We start from the raw sequence: 16,217 nt of genomic DNA, 5'->3' as shown, positions 1-16,217 counted from the left end.
GCCAGCTCCATGAAGTTAGGCATTGTGGGATTGTTGTACACACTGAAACACAGAGCAGAGCTCTGCACCAGGGTGCTGAGGAGAAGGGGAGGTAAAGCTTACTGACACTGTCTGGAGGGGAGGTGGCATCAGCCTGTGACACTCTGTGAGGCACAGGGTTCACCTGTGTGCTCAGCTCACACATTTCCCAGGCTGACATCCTGCTGGGACCAGGGGGAGTAGTCCTGGAGCTGTCCTGGGAAGGTGCAGGCAGCACTGAAGTCACTGTGGTGCTGAGCAGGGAGGGTGGGCCCTGTAGTGGCGACCAGAAGAACTATCTGAAGGGTTCATGTGCTGTTCTGTGTGCTCTTCTGACAGATCACTGCTGAGGGAGGCCCCCAGCCTCTCTCCAACATCATTTTCTCCATTGACAGCGAGCACATTGCAGCAGTGAACAGCTCTGGGCTGGTCAGAGCAGTGGCCATTGGCACTGGGGTGGTGACAGGAGTGCTGCAGGCTGTTGATGCAGAGACAGAGAAGCTTGTGGCCGTGTCCCAGGTAATGGTGGTGGTGCTCTTGGCAGGGGGCTGACAGGGGCTCTCTGACTTGTGGCTTTGGCTCTGCAAGGGGGCACAGAGCCAATGTTTCTGCATTAGCAGTGCTACCTCATGCACTTCTCTGGTTTCCTGAAGATGAATACTCCGAATTCCTTCTCCGTGGCCTGTGAACTACACAGGTATTGGCACAGTGGTACTTTGAACAGGTAGGTAAATCTTGCTGTCCCTTAAACCAGAGTCTCACAGGTTACCTGGGGGGCTTTTTGACCAGTCTGGTATCTTCAGGATTGGTGCATCTAGAAAAGCCCATCTAGAGAAGCCTTTCCAGCACAACAGAAGGTTGTCCTTGTCTGCATGTTCCCTCTTAGATCAGGAGGATCCAGAAGGCAGCTGTTACTGTAAAAAACACACATTGTCTCCTAAGCTGCAGCAGCCTGTATAGAACACTGTCACCCCTTGTTGTGGTCTGAACCCATCTGTGAGGTGCAAGCAGTGAATCCCTGATATTCCCTCAGAATCTGTGTCCTTAGATTTTCCTGCAGCTGAGTGTGGGAGGTGGGCAGGCCTGCAAGGGAGCACAAGTCCCTGGGACTCACATGAGACTCAGAGCAACAGAACTTGGGCCAGATCTTATGACTTCTTCCTTTGAGCTCAGGGCAGCACAGCTGCTGTGAACCACAAAGCTCTGCTGCTTGAAAGGTGTCAGCACAGTCCAGGAAGACACAAAGTGAGTTTTTTAAAAAATAAAGTATCAAGAAATCTCCGCTTTTTAGTGTCTGAACAGCAGTCTGCCTTAATGGTGTGACAGGAGGCAAAGTGAACTTGAAAGGTCAATCTGCTGCCCAGTGAGGTCCAGGTCTGACCTTTCCTCCCCAGTATATAGCAGGAATAAAATCTATAAGGAATGCCTGGTTATATGAAGAGGAGATATCAGAGTCAAACATCATTCTTTTATTCTCAGTTGTCCCATTTAGTCCTCTACAATCCTCATTTCATTCTAACTCCTCTCCATGTCTTCCTTTACCCCTGGGTTTCTTCATCCCTCTTCTTCTTCCTCTCCCTGTGATCTTGTCTGCTGCTGTCTCTCACCTCTCAGCTCCCTCATTCATGTCATCAGTAATTTTGAGCAGATTTCTTTTTCAATATAGGGGGCATTTTTAAATGCTTTTCAATCAAAATTTAATCCTTTTTAGTTTTTTACAGTCCTACTGAATTTGTTCATCTGTATTTCCTCTGACAAGTCATGATAATCACACGGCAACAGTGATTCGATAATGGCAAAATAGTGGCTATAGAGCCTGAAAGTGAAATCTGGTTTCTGTTTGACAAGTGTTTACAGTGTCTTCCCTTCCTCCTTCCCAGGACAAGGTGGAAGTTGAGGTGGTGCAGCTGACAGCTGTGAGAATTCGGGCACCCATCACACGAATGAAAGCTGGGACTCAGGTGAGCTGGTTTGGGATTGGCTTTTGTCCCTTCATGTGTTGGAACTGCAGCTTGTGCTCCTTGCTGTCACATTGTCTGCTGACAGCACTGCAGCTCTGGGAGGAGCCATGTTCTTCATGAGAGACCCCATCCCTTGATCAGTGAATTTTAAGTTTTAATTCTCTCTGCTGTGGGCAGGTGTTTGGTTTGCATGCTGGCACTACCTAAGCAGGCTGGTTTCTCTCTTTCCAGATGCCAGTTTATGTCATGGGCATCACCAGCACTCAGACTCCTTTCTCCTTTGGCAATGCTGTGCCAGGGTTAACGTTCCACTGGTCTGTCACCAAGAGGGACACTCTGGATGTCAGGACAAGGCACAGTGAGGTAAAGTGTGGGTGTGTGTGCAGTGCATGTGTGTGCAGCTTGGGCAAAGGAAACGGCCACATCAGGGCAATGCAGGGAATATTGCTGCCTCCACTGCCTCAAAACCCAGATCAGTTGTCAGCACCTCGGTGCCAATGTCTGGGCTTTCCATGAGTCCAACTTGAATCCCTTTCTCCTGTCCAAGGCTGCTTTTCAGCTTCCTGCAAACTGCAACTTTGCAGTGGATGTTTATGGCAGAGTAAAGGGAAGAACGGGCCTGAAAGTTGTAGTGAAGGTCCTCGATGCTGCAGCCAACCAGTTCCACAACATGGCAAGAGAACTGTCTGATGAAATCCAGATTCAGGTAGGATGATTTTCTACATGGTTCATGTTGAAGTATCTCCTTCAGAGCTGGACTGAAGTATCTGTCTTTGAAATCAGGAATTTGAAATGCAGGAGTAGCTCCAGCTTTAGTTTATCTTTATGAGTCCTTACTCTTGTTTGTATAATGTTCCTCATTGGGGCTCATTCAGTTCATGGGGGCAGGGGAGTCTGAAGTAACTCAGGTGAATATGGGGTTCCCAACACCTTTTCCCTTGAGAAATCTTCTGTTTTCATCCTAAGAAAACTCCTGAACTTACTACAGTCCAGTTTAGCCATAGCCCTGGAAATAAATACTCTCAGAATAACTTGTAAAAGATACTGTCTCTCCTATTCTCAAATATTCATGTTCAGTTGTCTTGTTTTACCATCTATATTATACAAGAGAAGAAAGAATGTTACAGCTCTGTTCGTGTTTGTTTTTTTGTTTTGAAGATTAAATAAATAAAGTAAATTACTGTCTGCACACAACAGTGGGCCAAAATGCCTCTTATTTTCCAGGTGTTTGAAAAACTTCAGCTAATCACTCCAGAGGCAGAAGCAGAGCAGATCCTCATGTCGCCAAATTCCTTTATAAAACTTCTGACCAACAGGTCAGTGCTCACTTTCCATACTGTGGCTTGTGTCATCCCTTTATCCAAACTGGAGGGCAGTTGGGTTTAAGGGAGCTGTTTCTGTCTCTCAGTAACACTGTTCATCCATTTAATGCACAACTTCCCTGCTGGCTCATGGTATCTTACTGTTCTCTTGGGCTTTGTCAAATCTTGTATTAGATTGTAGCTGGAAAATTCATTCAATATTGGGAACTTTCAGATCCTTTTTTTAAAAGCAGCTGAGCCAGTTAAAGCAGTATCCCGCTGCCTGCTTCCTGTAGAGGTTTTGATGGGAGATTGAGGCTTTGTGGAATATAATTCTGTGTGTTTTGCACACAGAGGTTATGGCTGGATTTTCAGATTAAAATGTCATTTCCAAATGAGAAATTCTTTTTACATAATCTGTTTTCAAAGACTGACATTTTCGACTCATACCAGGCTTAAAATGTAGTTTTCCCAGCATAATAATGGTCAGATAGAGACAGCAGGACACACACTGAGGGCAAAGCTTTAGAGACATTTACATTTTAGGGAGAGGGAACCCATAGTTTCATGGAATCACAGAATGGTTTGTATTGGAAGAGACCCTAAATATGGTTTTACACATTTAAGGGGTTCCTTACTTTGTGTTTTGCTTCAGGGACCGAGTGGCCTCCCTGAGTTACCGTGTCCTGGATGGGCCAGACAAAGTCCCTGTAGTGAAAATTGATGAGAGAGGATTCCTTGTCTCTGGCCCTGCCATCGGATCCTCAACCATTGAAGTGGTTTCACAAGAGTTGTTTGGCATCAACCAGACCATCATAGCTGCTGTTAAGGTACTGTCAGCTCCCTTCCTTTGCAGTTTCCTCTAGTACCTCTTCACTACTGCAACAGGGATTGTTGGCTGCACTTCCTGAACGTTACTTCTGAAAAATGAGCAGTGTAGGAATTAACAGTTCTGAGCTTTGAACCGTGGGACACCAGGGAATGTAAGCCCATCATCTCTGTTCAAAAAATCCTTGAGCCAAGAACTTCCTGCATCTAGCAGCATGAGCCTTGTGGTACCCACTGCTCCCCTTCCTCCTATCCCTTTTTACTGTCAGCATCTTCCCTCTGTCCCAGCTAAAGGAGAAAAATGTCCAATTGAGTGCTTTAAGTTATTTCTAAGTTTAACTCCTGTAATCACTGTGAAGGGGCTTGGTGGATTTTTTTATTTTGAATTTTGGTATTTCCCATGGTGTTCAGCTTTGCCTGTAGGACAGGGCGTGGATCTTCCTCCTGGGTGGGGAATGAAACAAGAAATGGGGGCCCAGTGTCACTAAAGCCACCCCTGCTGTGAGGTGGTGGCATTGAATTCTCCAGCTCTGTTACTGGTGACCCTGTTTCTTCCCTTTGGCAAGTGAAAGATGTCTGATGAGTTTGGGGTGGCTCAAATGCCATTTAGTCAGCACCCAGTGGGACTGAAGTCAGATCCCCCTGTGTGAGTTTGTCCTGTACACAGGATGGTGGTACAGAGCTCTCTGTAGTAGAACCCATCTCAGTTCAGCACCTTGAACAGCTTATTTTTCCTGTACTTACTGCAACTGTAGTGCCTTTATGGAAATGATATTTTTGACCTCGTGAGGTAACACAGTTCATTTTATGGCTGAAGAGCTGAGAGAGCTTGAGAGGTTTTGCCAAAGGTCGTGTCAGAGAACTTGTGACAGAGCTGAAGATGAGCTTGAATCTGTTGTGTCATTCTAAGGCAAAGCTCTCTCCTTCACTTTGTCCTTCTTTCATAAGATCTGGTGTTGTCTGTGTACAAGTGTACACAATTAAAAACCAAACTGCTGCAGCAGCATCACTTAACACTGAGCCCTTGAACTTGGCTCAAAGAAGGGCTCTTACATAAGCCAGGGAGAGTGGGGGAAGAAGGAGTGATAGTGAGCTTAGCCTGGGACCAAGCTCAGCACTTGCCTGGACCTGCTGCACTCATTTTTATTTTATTTTATTTTATTTTTTCTTGAATTAAAAAAAAATACATCAAAACCTGAGATGCTTTAACAGTAAAAGGCTGTTTTCATCAATATTAAATTTAGCAGCTGTCCCTTGTGGGATAGTTGCTGAGATTTTAAAGTAAAGCAAGCTTGATAATCTGTCAGGGAAATGGGGTTTTGTTGGCTTGTAACCACAGCTTGTTGGACAGAGATCTGTGTGCACAGAGATTTTAACTGATGAAACCAGCCCGTGGAGCAGACAGAGGGATATGCTGATGTTATAGCCCCTTTTTTTTTCTTTTTTTTTCTTTTTTGGATTCACCAAAGATGTATTTTGCTTGAGGCCAAATTTGTCCTTTCCTTTTTAAGTTCTGACATGTACATTTTCAGATTGCAGAGTTTTACGTTTTAGCTGAGCCTCTTAGGTCAGGAAAATAAAGGGATTTTTCTACAAGATAAGCTTGAGGCCTTCTTTTAAAATAGTTTTTTCAATATATTTGAGGGATTTTGCTTCCTCTGCCCTTCTATTCTTTATTTTCCAACAACTGTAACAAAAAGAGCAGATATAATTACTTTTGTTGGGTAATTTTGCTCGTTAACCTAGGTAAGTTAATCAAGAGTAGTAATATGCTATTTAAAAGCCAAAATACTAGGTTGTCAAGTCTTTGTCTTCAGAAAGCCTTTTTTGACTGGAGTGTTACTGCAGAAATGTGGGGGTGTGCACATATGGTTAATGGAGCAGACTCTCCTGAGGAGTTCAGAGCAGTTCCCAACTTGTGTCTTGGCTGAGGAGAGGCACTGAGGAAGCAGCTCAGCCTGCTGAGCCCCCAGGGTTTGCCAGCTGCCAGCTCTGCCTGGAACAGCTTGGCTTTCTCACCTGCTGCAGGGGAGCTGGGCAACAGTGACTATTCCATCCCCTCATTCATACATTGTGAGTTGCCCTTCTAATACCTGGGAAATGAATTGCACCTTTTATTTCAGGAGTTATTAGGAGAGAGGACATGGGGCCACTTCTTAACAGTTTGAATTGATAGAATAGTAATTGTTCTCTGAAGTGTGTGTGTGATGTATGTTTCTACATGATTATTGCTTGTTTCAGTTCCCAGTGGTACTAGAAAAAAAGGGCTAAGAAATACCAGCTGTGAGGGTACAAAGCAGAGAGAGCCAGGCTTTTCTCAGCCATGACAGGGCAAGGGGAACACACAGGAAACACAGTCTGAAGATGGGGCAGCACTTTTTACTGGGGTGGCTGTTGAGCACAGAGTGCTGGAGGCTGTGGAGTCTCAGTCTGCACATGGTCCTGGCCCTGGGTAACCCAGCTGGAGTGGGGGGCTGGACTAGACAGAGTCTGAGGCCCCTTTCAGCTGTGAAATGGAGATGCTGATAACAACAGCTGCACATGTCAGTCCTGGCATGTGGCTAAATACAAATAGCTCATAAAGGCAGCTCTGGATATTTACATAAAAAGAACTCTTTTAGATTATTTTTATAGGGGAATCATAAAAAGCAATTTAACTTTCCTTCTCACTGCTGATGTTTTTCCAGGTCTGCCCCATCTCCTACCTCAGGATCTCCATGAGGCCCATTCTGCTGACCCAGAACAGAGAAGCACTGCAGGCCCTGCCCCTGGGTGTGACACTGACATTTACAGTCCATTTCCATGATAACTCTGGAGATACTTTCCATGCACACAATGCTGTGCTCAACTTTGCCACCAACAGGTGGGTGTCTGTCATGGAGGGTAATTACAGAGAGCAAAGAAAGACACACATAGAACAAGGATGGTTCCAGAGATACCAAGTGAACATGCAGCTTGGGCTGGGATTAGCAAAGCAAGGGTTGTGTCTTTGCAGCCTTCAGAGGCAGTGGCAGGAAGGAGAGTTGCAGTTAGCAATCGATATTCCCTAGCCATGGAAAGCTGCCCAGATCATAAGCATGGTCCCAGTGGGGCCTGCAGGAGCTGTGCTCTGCTCTGAGTGACTCTGAATCATCCCCCTGCATGCAGCAGTGGCCCAGAGAAACAACTGATCCATCAGCATCTGCCTCTCCCAGTGCTGTGTTCCACTGACTCACTGAGGGCTTATGTAAGGTGAGGAACGTTCTGGGTCAGGGGCTGTCTCCTCAGATAGGCTTGTGCAGCCTTCCCACAGCAGGGACAAGCCTCAAAAGGCCTTTGGTCTCTGCCTCACAGAAGAAATGTTGTGAAGCAGCCTCCTGTAGTCTTCAGTAAAGTACCAGTAATGCTGTACTGAAACACGGTTTGTTTTCTGCAGAGCACCTTGCTGAATTTGGGTAAATACCAGAACTGGCTGTCCAATGGCATTATGTCTGGGAAGTTGCATATTGGTGTTCAAATTTCTTGGCTTCTAACTCCCTTGAGAAAAGGGAAAAGAGACAGATGATGTCATTCTAAAGCTCTACAATTCTCACAATTAAGAAGTAGTTTTCATGCATAATTATGATCTCGGTATTTCCTCAGCATCGTGGTGAACTGAGAACTGTAATTTGCCTCAGTGGCACCTAAATAATTTTTATAATTTCCTTACTTTGCTGGACTTCATCAGATGATTGTTCCTGAAAACAAGTCAGGCAGCTGAAGGGTTTGATAGCTCTCCTGTTGGAGAGACAGTGCCATTGCCATTGCCAAGCCTTCCCTGATGCAGCAGCACTTGTGTTTGTGTGCAGAGACGACTTCGTGCAGATCACCAAGGGAGCTGCCAACAACACCTTTGTGGTCAGGACTGTGAATGTGGGGCTGACCCTGCTCAGGGTGTGGGATGCAGAGCACAGTGGCACTGCAGACTATATCCCACTGCCTGTGCAGCATGCCATCTTCCCAGAGCTCCCAGACGTGGTGGTGGGGGATGTCCTGTGCCTCAGGACCTTGCTGACAGCCCAGGAAGGTGAGTGGCCTCCAGCTCTGTGGGTTAGCAGCCATTCCATGGGACACCAGGCTCAGCAAAACTACATGCGTAATTTACCATGTTTGTTCAGAATCAAATGTCACTGTTCTTGTTAATGATAAAAATAGGTTTGATCAACTCCTCTAATTTTAATTGCACCGTGCAGTACATCTCTTGTTTTGAATTCCTGAGCATCATCACGCTTCAGGCATTTCTATTCCATTGGCTGGAAAGGCTTGGTTCTGTGGGACTCCTGCAGAGTCAGGCCTGCCTTCACTCACTCTGATTGTTGCTATTACTGGGCTTGTGTCAGAATAACTGCTGGGCACTGTCACTCTCAGACACCAGAGTGGTTCCTGGGCACTGGGAGGGGTGTGCCCTGCCTGGCAGTGGCACTCTCAGACACCAGTGCCCAGGAAATGCTGCAGTTGGCAGCAGGGTGTGAGCAGTGCCCCTGTGGTGTTTTCCAGGCCTGCCAGGTGTGTGGAGCTCCTCCTCAAGTGCTCTTCTTCTCATGGACCCCAAGACTGGCGTGGCCCTGGCGAGGGACTCTGGGGTGGTCACTGTCTACTATGAGATCCCTGGGTTACTGAAAACCTACAGAGAGGTGAGGCACTGTTCTGTTCCTGCTGAGATTGGTTTGTTTGGGGTGGACCTCACCAAACTGTATTCTGTGGAATTTTATTTTGTTATAAATATTTAGAAATGTTCTTTTAGAAATGCAGATGGTTGGGAAGTATTTGGTATGTGTCCAAAAACATCATGTTTTTTTTAAAACATCTGTGCTAAGGAGGAAAATGTAGCATAGCCATTTTGATTTTTCACCTCTACTGTTCTTATATTGAACATTTTGATTCCGTTGTTGGCTAAGTTGTTTCCAGGTGCTAACCAGTTTTTGAGTATGGCTGCTGTTATGAATGAAGCTTCACTGCAGGATGAGTTGCCAGCAAGAACTTGCTCAAGTGATGTGCCATGCATCACTGATCAGAAGTACTCCATTAAATTATTTTGTTTATCTGCTATGCAATCGTACTGTTGACATAATCCACTACATCAGCCAGCATAAGCACTAGACATTCTTTTTAAATTAAATTTAGACATAGAGCTTTATGCATATTAACTTCTGGGGGTTGGGTAGGAAGACAAAATGTTTTTGCTAGTTTAAATTGCTTGGAAAGGCAGTTTCTAATATTAGAGAAATGTGGGATTTCAAAGAAAAACATCACCTGGTGGAGTCTTTCACAACCAATCCAGTCTGGTTTTGCCTTAATTTTTATTTGTTGAAGCAGTTTTTGGTAACCATGTGCTTCATCCTTTTTTCAGATCTTGATAAATGCACCTCAGAGGACCACAGCAATGCATGTCAGTGGCATGCAGACAAGCTTGCAGGGAGCAGCAGCCTCAAAAGTCATAGTTTTAATTGGGGAAACAAACAAAAATTTGAAAGGTATGATTAAAAAATACTTATGCTGATGGTTTATTGTGTGTTTATGGATTCATGATGCTTTGGTTTATGTTAGGGGGGTTTTGTTTGTTGTTTAAGGGTAACAAGGTCCCCAGGAACCTCAAATGCCTTTTTGGAGTCCCAGGAGCTCTAGGAGCCATGGGACAGAATTTGGAAGGTGTTCTGGAGCACTATTAATATTTCACAACTAACAAAACCAGTAGATTTCAATAGAGGTACCATTTCTGGTCATATGAACAACAGTTAATGGGCAATCAGCTAATTGCTTATATGTTTAATTGCAATTGCCTTCTTGGAGTTCTTACATTTTCTTACTTAGTTACCATCCTTAAATCTATACAGAACTTACCACCAGTTAGAATCAATACAAGGATTAATCATCATATTGTGTCCTCTATTTAATGTATTGTATTTTGTGTGATTATAGATCCTTTTGGCTTCTAGTTTAACAATTAGCACTTCTTCCAATAGTATTTTATTTTGCCATGTGTGAATTCTTAGCCTACCAGAAAAATCATCTCACCAGATACTAAAATCTAACTTAAAGCTGCTAGAATCATATAAATTATTCAAGAGACATCTGAGCAGAAAATTTTTGGCAGCTAATTCTTTCCTGTAAATAAATTATTCTTGTCAAGAAAACCCCACAACATATAAAATTTTCATTGCTGTCTCTTTGGGATTAAACCCTGAGCAAGGGCAGCTGTCTGTGATTTCCAATGATTTTAAGATCCTCTTAACTTTGTGAAACTATTTCAGAAGGTGGCAGAATAACCCAGTGCTGCAAGTCATGATTTTGCTTTTAATTAATTCAACTTAATTAGTTACAATTTTATTTTGTAATTAATCAGAGATGAATTGTTTCCTTCCTCCTAGGGGAGTGTTCACCTGCTCAGACTGAAGCCATTGCTGAGTTACAACCCCAGTCCATTATCAGTTGTCATCTCGATTTCAGCAGTGATGCCTTTGACTTCCCAGCACAGGATATTTTTGGGGCAGAACCTGGGTTTGATGCAGTTTCAGGTAAGATGTGACAAGATGCCACTGCAGACAAACACAAACTCTTTGGTCCAGCAGATTCCACAGAATCCCAGCATCATGGCTTGGGTTGGAAGGACCTCAAAGCCCATCCAGTGCCACCCCTGCCATGGCAGGGACACCTCCCACTGTCCCAGGCTGCTCCAAGCCCTGTCCAGCCTGGCCTTGGGCACTGCCAGGGATCCAGGGGCAGCCACAGCTGCTCTGGGCACCTGTGCCAGGGCCTCCCCAGCCTCCCAGGGAAGGATTTCTTCTTGACATCCAATATAAACCTCCTCTCTTTCCTTCTGAAGCCTCTGGGCTTTGCTGTGTAGGAGCTCAGGCCTCAGTGAGTTGCTCACATGGACACTTCTTGTTTCAGTTTCTGCCTATGACAAAATCTTGTGTTGGTTTTCAGAGAAATCCAGAAGTGACTGGCAGCCCACTTCATGTTTTGCAGAGTTTTTGTAGGAAGAAGCAAAGGAACAGTCAGGTGACAAGTATTCCAAAAGTGGAATGTACTCCCAAAACATCATGAACTGGGTCTTAAAAAGGGGGGAAATTGCCAGACACTGTGGAGGTGGAAAGAAAATTGTCAGGTCTACAAAATGTGTTCATGTTTTGAAAGTGTAACTTGATTTAGAAGAGCACCAAACCACCATGGGCTTTAAGTAAAGAACATTAATTATCTGTTAGATTCATCCCTGCACCCGTTGTGTAAACCCCTATTCTGCCCTGCATATGCCTCTGTTACTCAGCTAGGGGAAGAAAATAAGGGGAAAACATGCACCTGGCAAGTTCTCCTTGTTACTGATGCTTTTTATCTTCCATTCTCTGGGAAGTTTTTACTACCTTTACTGCTAATAACAGATTAATTGGCCCCATGTGAGACTAGAAACATGGTGGATATATACATTTTAAAGGAGCTTTTATGAATAAACTACATCTTCACAGACTTGGTGATGGTAGGTGGCTAAAATTTTAACACTAGTTGAAAAGAATATGGAATAGGAATTTCAATCTTGTTTTCAGTAAAGCTTTTCAGTGTTAGTGTGTTATGTTCAAAGTGGAACTGAGTCTTGTGACAGTGTTCACAGGGGTCTGAGGATGAGGGAAGAGACGAGGATCTGACTCCATGTTTCAGAAGGCTTGATTTATTATTTTATGATATATATTATATTAAAACTATACTAAAAGAATAGAAGAAAGGATTTCATCAGAAGGCTGGCTAAGAATAGAAAAAGAAGGAATGAAAACAAAGGTTTGTGGCTTGGACAGAGAGTCTGAGCCAGCTGACTGTGATTGGCCATTAATTAGAAACAACCACATGAGCCCAATCCCAGATGCACCTGTTGCATTCCACAGCAGCAGATAACCATTGGTTACATTTTGTTCCTGAGGCCTCTCAGCTTCTCAGGAGGAAAAATCCTAAGGAAAGGATTTTTCATAAAAGATGTCTGTGACAGAGTCTCAGTGACATATTAGAATAAAATGTGACTGGAAGTTACTATAGCATAGTGGTTGTTTTCATGATGTTCAGTTTGGGACAAGGAACAATTCTGTAGTTGTAGCGCTGGGATTGTGATGTTGGACTCCACAGCCCCACTGTCCCAATCCATCTGTGCTCTCCTCATCACTGCTGGTTGAGCTTTACCACCTTTCCTGGCTTTTCTCTGAAGATGTCCCAGCAATCTCGCTGTGCATGGAGAAAAACCCTCAAAGGTGAGCAGCTAGCAGCCCCAGCTGTCTTGTTCCTGCAGGACACTACACATGCTCCATCAGGATGCACAGCCTCACTGACAAGCAGCTGAAGCACCTGAGCAGGGGCAGGGCCTCTCTGCGGGTGACGGCGGCGCTGCGGGGCCGCGCGGGGCCCGGGCAGCAGCTGGGCACCGAGCTGCCCTTCAGCCGCTGGTTCTACGCTGACCAGGCTGAGATGCTGCTCAGCAACCAGGACATGAGCTCCGTGCTCAAAGTCTTTGGTGCCAGTGAGATCCTGGATAGCCTGGAGGTGAGTGTGTTCCCAGCTGAAAGCATTCTGAGCTCTCACAGGCAAGGCGCTCCCTGCCATCTTTGCTGTGTCAAGATTTGTTCCTGAGATGATTTGGGAATGCTCATCTTGGAATGATGATTCTTCCTCAGTTTTCACTTTTCCAGGATCCCAGAATGGTTTGGGTTGGCAGGGACCCTAAAGCTCATCCTGTTCCAATGCATTGCTGTGGGATGCCACTCACTCACTGGGTTGCTCAGGGGCCCATCCAGCCTGGCCCTGGTTTTTGGGGTTGTACAGGTGTATCAGGCTCACCTGGGCCTGCAGCCTGGCACGTGAGAGACAGCTCATGGGTCAGGAAGCAAAAACCTGCTTGACCCCTGTGCAGGGGGAGTCTGGCCCAAGTATGTGTGTGACTGACTGCCCATAGCTCACACAGCCCATTGAGGGTCTGTGGGGTTTGGCTGTGTGGGCTTGGCCCAGGCCTGTGGAAGGGGCACCCCTGGCAATAGGCAGGGGGAAATGCTGCAGGTGTCACTGTAAGGGTGCACCTGACTCCTCTGGAGGGGTGAATTGCTCAGTGTTTCTGTGGAATCCCCCATTGCTGGCAGCTGGCCTGGAGGAGGGAGCTGTGCTGTGCTGTGCTGTCCCAGCAGTCTGATCCAGGTTGGATGTTCCTGTGCAGGTGAAATGCGAGTCCCCAGCAGTGAAGGTGCTGGAGAAGGAGAAGTCCTATGGGCTGCCCAGTTATGTGGTGTACACTGTGAGCCTGGCTGATCCCAGAGTTCCCAGCCAGGGCTCCCTGTCCACCACTCTGACTGTCTCCAGTCCCATGACAGACCAGTCCCTCACCATCCCAGTGACAGTGATCTACCTGGCTGACAGAACCACTGCACCCATAAGATGTAAGTTTAGCTCTGCACTCTGCATGCCAAAGAAACCTTTAGCTTCTCTGATGTTTATGAGGTTAACTCTTAAAGCAGATTGGAGAAGATGCTCCTTTTAACTCAATATTGCCTCCTCTTGATCAATTCTGCAGATGAAGCCACTCTCTTCCAGCAGTTTGTTGAGTCTTACCAGGTGATGATCTTCACACTTTTTGCACTCTTAGCAGGGACAGCTGTTATGATCATAGGTAAGAGAAGGAAAGATTGCACAAGAATTTTTTTTTCCATAGCTTCTTACAGTGTGTTAACTGTGAGTTAAAAAGGAATAATTGCCATGTGAAATTATTTTGGTTTGTTTTTCAACTGTCTTGCAGCCTACCATGCATTTTTCTCGAATGAGCAGCACAATCAGCCGGTGTTCCACCCAAGGACAAGTCTTCAGCACACCCCTAACAGTAAGCAGCTGTCACCCAGTTAGAAGTGAATTCATTGATTAGTCTGGCAATTGCACTGGAATTGAATGTGGGAAGGTCTGTAATCAGGAGTGGCAATGAAGAATAATTCACATACTTAGAGATGTGTTAAAGTTACAGTGATCTGCAGGCCTGGTTGTAAACACAAGTTTACAAGTTTATCTGAATCTGCCTGGTGATTCAGATAAAATAAGGCAAATTCAAGTGAGTGTCACTTGCTGAGGGGAAATGTATTGTGCTCCCCTCAGACTTAAGTTCTGAACAGGAAGACCCACAAACTTTTGATACTTGCAGGATACCTTTTCAAGAGGCACTGAGCTACAGGGATGATTTCACTCGGGATGAACCATCAGGTTCATTGCCAGTGTTCAGCAGATGATCAAGAGCAGTTGTTGGTTCCTTCTCCCACCATTCCCGAGCCTGATTGTCGTTCTCCTTCCCGTGTTTCAGGTTCCATCGTGTCACCTGCACATTCCTTCAGCTCCCAGGCCTCCAGCAAGCAGAGCAGCCCCGCGGCACCGCTCTGGAGCACGGGCTACGCCTCTCGCTAGGGGCAGCACCTGAGGCTCCTCCTCATGCAGAGAAAAGAAATGATCAACTCAGTGCCTTAGCGAGCTTTAGCAGTCGGGATGTAATTCAGTTCCAGGTTTGCTCTGGAATAGAACTAGGTCCTTAATTTATTTATTTTTTTTACTATTTAGGGCTCTTTGAGTTTATGTTTTTATGTCAGTGCTTCAATTCTCAAAACCTTGTTTTATCTGTTGTTTTTTGCTGCCTGCACAAAAAGCAGTGTTTATGCTAGTCTGGCTTTCTTGCACTCTTCAAGCAACTAGAAGTTATATCTTAATTAGAGTGATAGCAATTTTTTATTTACTTTTTGTAAAAATTAGATTTCTTTCCAATTAACTTTTTAAGAAAAGGGAAATTAGAAAAACAAGTGAAATATGAGCCAAAAATTGGAAGGATTGTATATTTCAAAGAACTGGTTTTTATTTTGCGTTCCAAAAACTCGGAAATGTATTGCACTGACAATGTTCTTATGTTTAGCCTTACACTGGGATTCACCAGCACAGCATGCTGGTTTAGCATGAGGAATGCTGGAACAACTGTGAATAATTTAGAAGTTTTTTTACAGCAACGATTAGAAAAGGAAAAAAAAAAAAAGAAACCCAGAACTTAGTGTGAGTTCCTTTGGGTACAATGCAGTATTCCTTGGTACTGTAAGCACTTTTCTGAGCTGGGAGTGTGAAAGCATGTGCCTTCCAAGTGCACCTTTCTTCTGCTAGGAATCCTTTATTTTGAGGATAGAATCACATCCCAGTCACTTTTATTTGTAAGCAGGGTTTTGCAGCTATCAGATAAGGGTTTTGTTTACATGCAACAAGCATCCCAGTTTTAACTGTGAATAATATTCTGGCTGTCTGAACTTTCCTAAGGACCATAAGGAAAGTGAAATAACAAAATACTTCATGCAAAATACTTTGTGTGCAGAACTATGCAGGCAAATAGATGAATGGAATGCAAACCCAGTGCATGGCATAGAGTTTTGGTTTCTCACAGTGTTAAAAGGATTGTTACATGTAATTGTACTGAGTCTTGTTCAACTTACTGGCTAGTTTTGGAGAAATTGTGCCTTAAGTGCTAGTACTACTTAAAAAGGTCAGTTTGGATGTAGATAATCATTTGAATCTGTATTAAAGCTTTTTAAGACTCCTTTGTTTTGAATTTTCTTGTGGTATGGTACAGTATGAACAGCATGCTAGACTGTTCAGAGTCTAGCACTGGACTATATTATTTAAATCTCTATTATTTAATAAAGCTCTTAAAGATTCCTTTATTTTGCTCTTGATGGAATTTTCTGTGGTTTGGCTGTTTAGAATTTAGCCCTGGGCTGTTGTTTGAACTTCACTTCCTGCAGCCCCTCAGTGTTTGCAATCACGATTCTCCGATCTTAATTTTCTCTTCTGTTGACAATGTAATGTTTTTAAATATTTTGACAGTTTTTCAACTAGTATTTGTTGTCAGGGATTTCTCCCAGTTTTCATTAAGCATCTTCAATTCCTGCTGAAATCAGTGATGACTGTAGAAGCAGCTCTCAATTTTCCAGGTTTGTTCAAACTTCCCATTTTGCTCATTTGGGTTTTAAAGGCAAATGTGATCTTTTTTCCACTTGTATTCAGCAAGAAGCCAATGGGCTGTGAATGTCTCAGTGCTACTGTGATAAGCTCTTCA

At 44.5% G+C, this 16,217-nt stretch overlaps 1 protein-coding gene across 1 annotated transcript in view; it reads left to right on the top strand.

Annotated features, from left to right (window-relative positions):
• Nucleotides 1–15,822, top strand: part of NUP210 (nucleoporin 210) — a 49,544-nt gene extending 33,722 nt beyond the window's left edge. Inside the window, exons 25-40 of the mRNA XM_066557860.1 lie at nt 358–537; nt 1,899–1,979; nt 2,211–2,342; nt 2,527–2,685; nt 3,204–3,295; nt 3,936–4,110; nt 6,796–6,971; nt 7,936–8,153; nt 8,624–8,760; nt 9,477–9,600; nt 10,495–10,641; nt 12,396–12,646; nt 13,311–13,530; nt 13,665–13,760; nt 13,887–13,967; nt 14,436–15,822. Of these exons, the coding sequence (XP_066413957.1) occupies nt 358–537; nt 1,899–1,979; nt 2,211–2,342; nt 2,527–2,685; nt 3,204–3,295; nt 3,936–4,110; nt 6,796–6,971; nt 7,936–8,153; nt 8,624–8,760; nt 9,477–9,600; nt 10,495–10,641; nt 12,396–12,646; nt 13,311–13,530; nt 13,665–13,760; nt 13,887–13,967; nt 14,436–14,536 (2,370 nt within the window). The 3' untranslated portion in view covers nt 14,537–15,822. The remainder of the gene's footprint in view (nt 1–357; nt 538–1,898; nt 1,980–2,210; nt 2,343–2,526; nt 2,686–3,203; nt 3,296–3,935; nt 4,111–6,795; nt 6,972–7,935; nt 8,154–8,623; nt 8,761–9,476; nt 9,601–10,494; nt 10,642–12,395; nt 12,647–13,310; nt 13,531–13,664; nt 13,761–13,886; nt 13,968–14,435) is intronic.
• The last annotated feature ends 395 nt before the right edge of the window (nt 15,823–16,217 follow it).

Source organism: Molothrus aeneus, chromosome 12 (assembly GCF_037042795.1).
Source record: "Molothrus aeneus isolate 106 chromosome 12, BPBGC_Maene_1.0, whole genome shotgun sequence".
Lineage (NCBI taxonomy): Eukaryota > Metazoa > Chordata > Aves > Passeriformes > Icteridae > Molothrus > Molothrus aeneus.
Note: the sequence above shows the minus strand (reverse complement) of the source record. Positions and strands in the feature narration are given on the sequence as shown.